This window comes from Blennius ocellaris (genome assembly GCF_963422515.1).
Source record: "Blennius ocellaris genome assembly, chromosome: 21".
Classification (NCBI taxonomy): domain Eukaryota; kingdom Metazoa; phylum Chordata; class Actinopteri; order Blenniiformes; family Blenniidae; genus Blennius; species Blennius ocellaris.
Genome location: NC_137670.1, coordinates 604,380 through 612,765, shown reverse-complemented (window position 1 = coordinate 612,765; position 8,386 = coordinate 604,380). Strand labels below are relative to the sequence as shown.

Sequence of the window (8,386 nt, the reverse complement as noted above, 5' to 3'; positions counted from 1 at the left end):
CACACACACCGCACACACACGCACGGGCCTGACCCCCCCCCTCCCCTGTAACTGCACTAATACCCCATCCCATGCCCTTTGGTCTAACTTAAGGGATTAGGTGCAGAAAGACACACATACATGCATAGATACACACACACACACACACACACACACACACACACACACACACACACACACACCGAGGGTCTACCTTGAGGGATTAGGTGCAGAGAGACAGGACCCTCCAGCCAATCAGCCGGTCTGTCACATTGATTTTGACGGGTCACTGGTGCACAATGGCCAGAGCTTTCCTGTCTTAACCTCTCTGATCACACACATATGCACACACACACACACACACACACACACACACACACACACACACACGCACACACATGCTCATGCATATGCACACGTAATCATAATCAACACTATTTGTTTCATCTGAAGTCGAACTCGTGGTAAAAAAACCAAAAAAACAAAAGCTTCTGGGTTGTAGAGATTAAATGTAGAAATGAAGTGTGCATCAAAGAAAACTAGTAATAAAATCAGACCTTGTTAAAGAGGACATGGAACCGTTCACACACACCTCAGAATTCCCCTCCTCTTCAGTACATCCCTGCTTCTGCTTCCCCCTTTTTTTTTTTTGTCTTTTCTCCCCCGACGTCACACATGTTCAGTTCACTTTTAGTCTTTTGTTGCTTGTTTCCTCTTCCTGGTGAGGAAATCTGAGGCCTCTGGAAAAACAGGAATCCAGCATGTCTGCTGTGTTGTTGCAGAGCTCATCAGTGGTGGGAGAAGATTCCAAACACGGGTCCTTTAATATGGCAACAGGATACTGCTGAAGCTACTCGGGGTCGTCGGGAGCGGAAAAATAGTTCTTTCAGCAAAAAACATCAAACGAAATACACGTGTTTTATTAAATTCTCTAGTGTTTGAGCCGCTGTTGGGGTTTTTTTCCTCAGATTTCTTATTCATGTCGCTCACTATTCAATTGTAAAAATGTCAAGGAAAATATAGATTTGTATTTTTTTTTAAACAAACTTGCTGATTCAGTGACGCTGCCAATATTTTGGTTTCATTCATGCATAATGCAACAGCTATACAAGTGTTTTGGACACTTCATGTTTTTACTTTACACCAGGAGGTATCGTTAAAATTTGCTTTACGTCGAGATTGTAGTAATGTGTGGTAGTAAATGATTGGTTTGGTGAACATATAGATATTTTATCATTTAGATTCTTGCACCATAACAAAGAAATACTTTATGGTTTAAATGTAAAGATTTTTCGGGCACTATTTTACCCGTCCAGATGAAGTGAGACAGTTTGTTTCCCCGGAACTAAAATCTATTTGACAGGTATTGGAAGTGGACGGACTGATAGTTTCTATATTCTAATGGAACAGCCGACGTTCATTGGTTGAGTAGTGGGACATTCTTTATAAATACGGATTTAAAAACAGCCAAATGAATTGAATTCACACAAGAGCGTCTACATTTGCGTCAATAAAAAAACAACAACATTTAAAACTGAAAACAAAAGAACCGTCGAGTTGGCGGCAGTTCGCGCTGTGCGCCTTCTGGCCGCCAGATGGCGCCACCACGTTTCCCCGCCGCCGGAAGCTCCGTCCGTCGCGTCATCGCACCCGTCATCGCTCCGCCTCGATCCGCGCTTCACTTCCTGGATACGCGTCCCGCGAGCAGCCAGCCTGGATGCGTCCTCGCCGGCCGCCGCGTCTCCCGACAGCCCGCCGCTTCGCCCCCCGACACGCCGACGACGACGACGCTCTGCGACCGCGGCTGGCGGCTCGCGCCACCGGGGAACTTGATGATCACGTGAGCGCGAAGCGGAGGCGCACGGGAAGGTGAGCTAGTGCTAATGCTAATTCCGTTAAATTGTAAACAAACGGGCTTTTGTCACGTGTTAAAACGCGTTAATATGGCGTGCGCGTGCCTGTTGCTGGTGTGTTTTGTCGCTCCTCGAGAGGTGGAGGCGCGTGACGTGTTGATTCGCTCGTGTTTGTTTGTGTCTCGTAGCGCCACGTCACGACTGTGGAGGTAAACAGACCCGGGACTTAGACGCCTCCAGCCGGAGTCTAGACGCCTCCTGCCCGCGGTTTCCGGGGCTCCTGGACGTTTTGTCACCGGGGGGAAGCGGCGCCGGGGTTCCAACATGACGGCGTCAAACTCGGGCTTGATCATGAACGTGGTGAACAGCATCGTGGGAGTCAGTGTGCTCACCATGCCCTTCTGCTTCAGACAGGTGGGCACCTGGAGGGGGCACCTGGAGGGGGGCACCTGGAGGGGAGCACCTGGAGGGGGGCACCTGTGGTGGGGGGGGGCACCTGTGGTGGGGCCGAGCCTCCACACTACTCCATTAACTCAATTAACTCCATTTAACTCATTAGTTATTTAACTAAGAATAACTCCATTGAACCAAGAATAACTCCACTTAACTAACAATAACTTTAATTAAGAATAACTCCATTTAACTCAAACTAACTATTCAACTAAGAATAACTCCGAATAACTCCATTTAAATCAATAACTCTTTAACTAAGAATAACTCCATTTAAATCAATAACAAACTAAGAATAACTCCATTTAAATCAATAACTATTGAACTAAGAAGAACTACATTTAAATCAATAACAAACTAAGAATAACTCCATTTATATCAATAACTAACTAAGAAGAACTCCATTTAAATCAATAACTATTGAACTAAGAAGAACTCCATTTAAATCAATAACTAACTAAGAATAACTCCATTTAAATCAATAACTATTGAACTAAGAAGAACTCCATTTAAATCAATAACTAACTAAGAATAACTCCATTTAAATCAATAACTAACTAAGAATAACTCCATTTAAATCAATAACTAACTAAGAAGAACTCCATTTAAATCAATAACAAACTAAGAATAACTCCATTTAAATCAATAACAAACTAAGAATAACTCCATTTAACTCAAACGAACTCATTTTAACTCAGGGTAACAATTTAACTCAGAATAACTCCGTTCAACTTCCAACATCTACAACCAACTCTGAAAAACTCCACCCCACTAACTCCACCCACCATGATATTTAACTCATTTGTACGGTTTGAGTCAGACTCTGTCCAGATGTTCCTGAAAGCGTTGGTATAACTCCTTCTCCTCCCCTGATGTGTGGCAGTGTGGCATCGTGCTGGGCACCCTGCTGTTGTTCTTCTGCTCCTGGATGACCCACAAGTCCTGCATGTTCCTGGTCCACACGGCCAGCAACACCAAGAGGAGGACCTACGCTGGGCTGGGTGAGGCCCCACGTCCATTTACTGTCTGTATCTCACACTATCTTGGAATGAAACCACCATTGAACACAAAATAGACATAAACTGGCATCAATCGGGATTTCTTCCGACTCATGAAAGTGATTTTGTCCCGACATTTTCATCACGAAGGATTTAAGATGATCGTTCTTTGTTTGATCGTCACTCAGCGAGTTCTATAAAGATGCTGCAAACTGTTTGTTTGTTTGTGTTTCACCCTGAATGAATCCTCCGTTCTGCAGCCTTCCATGCGTACGGTAAACCAGGGAAAGCGCTGGTGGAAACCAGGTGAGCTTCAGCACTTCATTGCTGCATTTGCATGTTAATTTTCAGCCACAATAATTTTTTTTAAGAATGGAAAAAAAAAAATAGGAGCTTTTTATTAAAAAAACTAAACAAAAAAACTTTCTATTCAGATCGATAACCAACTAATTATCAGTTTTTAGATGAAAGATTATTTTAAACAATTATCTTTGTAATTAAATATAATTCTTTTTTTAATGTTGGAATATTTTATTTTATTTATTTTTCATTGGACTGGAGGACACAGGGAGCCAGAGGACGACTGCCGCTGTTGGTTCATGTCCTCCGTCACCTCCTCCGTCACTTCTTTTTTTTAAATTATTTATTTATTTTAATTTAAGGTAGTGCAGATAAACAATACAAAACAGTAAACAATTCCATAGATGTGTGATGATGAACGATACATTCTGTATACAAAGGTAATATAAACAAGTGCCACATCAAATACTATTTACTATTTACATAGTGTGTGTGTGTGTGTGTGTGTGTGTGTGTGTGTGTGTGTGTGTGTGTGTGTGTGTGTGTGTGTGTGTGTGTGTGTGTGTGTGTGTGTGTGTGTGTGTGTGTGTGTGTGTGTGTGTGTGTGTGTGTGTGTGTGTGTGTGTGTGTGTGACATATATTACTCCCAGAGGAGGAACATTACTGGGAGAGAATATGAGAACGTGTAGGTGTGTGAATGCGTATTTACATTTCTAAATGTGTGTGTGTGTATAAATTGTCTGATAAACACTGATGACGTTACAGAAAACCCACTAAAAATAAACAGAATAACAAAATAATGAATGGATAAGATACGATGAGCCTTTATTGATCACAAAGGAGAAATGTACTTGTTCCATTCTGCTCTTCAGGACTCTTGAGGAGGAAAGACAAGAAATGTGCAAAGAATAGAGGAATCTTATATACAATGACCATCAAGAACTCTAAGGGCCAAAAGGATTTACAGTAAAACGTAGTAATAAGTAGATAAAATTAAAAGGACTAAAAAACAAGATAAAAATCACAAACTATAATAAAGTATAATAAGTTCTAAGGGGAGCAAAATATACAGTAAGATGGAATACAAGGAAATTAAACTATGATGGGGGGCAAAGTGTAGAATAAAAGTACAATAAACATACTATAGTAAACAATAATACCAGTGTTGGCAGTGCAGGTTCAGAGTAAAACAAACTAGATTATGGAATTCTTAAGGTAATTAAAAAAAAAAAAAAAGTGAAATGATCCATTTTGTAGAAATTGATTGAGTTTGTTTTGGACTTGAGGTTGTTTCGTCATGAATTGAGGGAGTTTTGACTGCGGTTGTGTAATAATAGAGTCAGACAGCAGACTGTGGGAGTATTTCTGTCCCCGCTGACTTCCTGTCTGTGTCTGCCTCCATGATGAAACCCTCCCAGTATGATCGGTCTGATGTTGGGAACCTGCATCGCCTTCTACGTCGTCATCGCCGACTTGGGCTCCAACTTCTTCGCGCAGCTTCTGGGGCTCCAGGTTGGGTGGGGGGGGGGGGGGGGGGGGGTTCTCATTTGGTGGCTTCCTCCGCGCGCCGGGCCGGCCGGGTGTAGTAACGGCCGCCGTGTGGTGTGAAAGGTGACGGGGAGCTTCCGGGTGGTGCTGCTGGTCGCCGTGTCGCTGTTCATCGTCCTGCCGCTCAGCCTGCAGAGGAACATGATGTCCTCCATCCAGTCCTTCTCCGCCATGGCGCTCATGTTCTACACCTTCTTCATGTTCACGGTGAGCGCGCACACACACACACACTGCTGTACCACACTTCGACGTCGAGGCCCCGTTTCCACGACAACCTTTCAGGGTGAAAACGCGATATTTAACTTCTCCCCAAAATTATCGATTATCTGCAAAACTATGAAGAGGAAGACAAGTTGAAGTTAATATAAAGTTTATTAACGTCACGAACTGTCCAAACAGACGGGAAAAAGGAACAAATTAAAAAAAATCACAATAAACACAGAGAGAGCTAGCGAGCTAGCAAGTTAGCGAGTTAGCGGAGCGCCGGTACCTGCTGATATATAAATGTAGGTGAAGCTGGTGAACCTTGTCCTTCACACACACACACACACACACACACACACACACACACACACACACACACACACACACACACACACACACACACACACACACACACACACACACACACACACACACTTTACTGGGGGCTCCAGACGTGGAGGCCCCGTTTCCACGACAACCTTTCAGGGTGAAAACGCGATATTTAACTTCTCCCCAAAGTTATTGTTTATTTGCAAAACTATGAAGACGAAGATAAGTTGAAGTTAATATAAAGTTTATTAACGTCACAAACTGTCAAAGCAGACGTGAAAAAGGATCAAAAATAAAAATCACAGTAAACTCAGAATACTACAGCGTCGTGGCGGGAAGCCGCGGAGAGAGAGAGCGTGCTAGCGAGCTAGCGAGTTAGCGCAGCGCCGGTACCTGCTGATATACAAGTATAAATGAAGCTGGTGAACCTTGCCCTGCTTTACGACTCTACAATATGAAAGTCGATGAAAAATTGTCACATGAGGCCAGGAACCCCCCCCCCCCCCCCCCCCCCCCCAGTCCAGACTGACCGGTCCAGTCACCGTTTTGCGTCCGCCCCTGAAATCGTCGTGGAAACGGAGCCCACTGGGTGAATTCTGTGTGTTCGGTTCCGCCAAAGGAAGAGTTGGTTGACGTCTGGCCTCTAGAGGGCGCCGCACGCTTCCTGTTCACGTTCAGGTTTAATCCACCGCCGCTTTGCCTTTTTAAAAAGCTGCATGACGGTTTGTTTTCGCTGACGTCATGAGGTCGTGGTCGGGGGAGTTTCAGTCTTTAGAACCTGGTGCAGGAGAACCCGGTCCGGCTCCGGTTCTCTTCTCAGACGTTCCCTGTGTGTCCAGCCTGCTGGTTCTGTAGCGCAGTGTTCTTCAACCTCTGGTGTTTCCTCCAGATCGTCAGCAGAGCCGTGGGAAATTATCACATTACACATTATTTTCTAAAACAACCTTTGCTCTCACAGCGACAGTGTGTTGCAGAGTAATCATGTATAAATACTCTTCACCACTAGAGGGCAGCACAGAACTTTGCGGGTGAAATGTAAAGTGACAGACGTCAGTGTGGTTCATCTCCACCTCCTGCTACCATCTTGTATCAAAGTACTGTGTCAGTGACAGTGATGGAGAAGTTTTTGAAAACCAGGATCTCAGCTCTTCATCCATCAGGTCCAGGTTTCACACTGAGGGAGGCACTATTAAAAAAAGTCCTTGCTTTCTGGATTTACTGGATTCCTGTTGATCAAACTTTGATGAGAAAGACTTTATATTGTTAATAGAGGCTACAAAGTTTATCATTTTAACATGTTCAGGTGGAGGTGTGGCTCCAGAGTTTTACAAACAAAAAAGTGTGTCTCGGCTCAAAAAGGTTGAAAAACACTGCTGTAGCATGCTAATGCTAACAGGCTAACCTGAAGCGCTGTTGTGGTCCAGCTGTAGACCCGGTCCAGACCCCAGCCCTCTAACAGTATCTCCTCCTCCTCCTCCCTCCTTTTATTCTGCCCTTCAATGTTCCCCCTCATCGCACCACTCCACCTTTTCCTCTCTTTCTCTTTATCCCCCCCTCTCTTCTCCTGCACCTCCACCCCCCCGCTGCTGTCGGCATTGTAGATAGTGTTGTCGTCTCTGCGCTACGGCTTAATCTCTGGTTCCTGGGTGGAGCAGGTCCACCTGTGGCGCCTGAGGGGCGTCATTCAGTGCCTGCCCATTATCGCCACCACCTTCTGCTGTCACCCGTAAGTAAACGCCACTGTAGGGGGGGACAGGGGGGGGGGGGGAGTGGGGGGGGGCTGGAGGACGCTGGACTCCTAAAACCTGGCCGTCCCATCGTTCACCTTGGATCCAGGTGTGTGTGTGTGTGTGTGTGTGTGTGTGTGTGTGTGTGTGTGTGTGTGTGTGTGTGTGTGTGTGTGTGTGTGTGTGTGTGTGTGTGTGTGTGTGTGTGTGTGTGTGTGTGTGTGTGTGTGTGTGTGTGTGTGTGTGTTGGGGGCTAGGGGGCGCTGTGGTGTCAGGGGGCGCCGTGGTGTCAGGGGGCGCCGTGGTCTCAGGGGACGCCGTGGTCTCAGGGGGCGCCGTGGTGTCAGGGGGCGCCGTGGTGTCAGGGGGCGCCGTGGTGTCAGGGGGCGCCGTGGTGTCAGGGGGCGCCGTGGTGTCAGGGGGCGCCGTGGTGTCAGGGGGCGCCGTGGTGTCAGGGGGCGCCGTGGTCTCAGGGGGCGCCGTGGTGTCAGGGGGCGCCGTGGTGTCAGGGGACGCCGTGGTGTCAGGGGGCGCCGTGGTGTCAGGGGGCGCCGTGGTGTCAGGGGGCGCCGTGGTGTCAGGGGGCGCCGTGGTGTCAGGGGGCGCCGTGGTGTCAGGGGGCGCCGTGGTGTCAGGGGGCGCCGTGGTCTCAGGGGGCGCCGTGGTGTCAGGGGGCGCCGTGGTGTCAGGGGACGCCGTGGTGTCAGGGGGCGCCGTGGTGTCAGGGGGCGCCGTGGTGTCAGGGGGCGCCGTGGTGTCAGGGGGCGCTGTGGTCCTGGGACTCCGGTGACGAACGAGGCCTTGATGGTTCCTGCTGTCCGTCACGCTTCTCGCTCCTCTCGGCGGTTTGATTTCCCTTCTGTCCGTTCTGCATCAGGACATCATGACTCGGCGGTTTCTGCTCTGGCAGGTTGTTGTTGTTGTTGTTTGTTGTTGTTGGTTTCCGGTCATTTCTCTTTGTCTGTTTCCCATTTCCCTCATTTTCTCTCCATCCATT

The 8,386-nt window shown here is 47.0% G+C and overlaps 1 protein-coding gene across 1 annotated transcript in view; it reads left to right on the top strand.

Annotated features, from left to right (window-relative positions):
* The first annotated feature begins 1,672 nt into the window (after positions 1-1,672).
* The window catches only part of slc38a10 (solute carrier family 38 member 10), a 21,721-nt gene continuing 15,007 nt past the window's right edge, over positions 1,673-8,386 (top strand). Inside the window, exons 1-6 of the mRNA XM_080516930.1 lie at positions 1,673-1,848; positions 2,021-2,246; positions 3,166-3,283; positions 3,541-3,586; positions 4,999-5,092; positions 5,192-5,335. Coding sequence (XP_080373056.1) covers positions 2,157-2,246; positions 3,166-3,283; positions 3,541-3,586; positions 4,999-5,092; positions 5,192-5,335 — 492 coding nt within the window. The 5' untranslated portion in view covers positions 1,673-1,848; positions 2,021-2,156. The remainder of the gene's footprint in view (positions 1,849-2,020; positions 2,247-3,165; positions 3,284-3,540; positions 3,587-4,998; positions 5,093-5,191; positions 5,336-8,386) is intronic.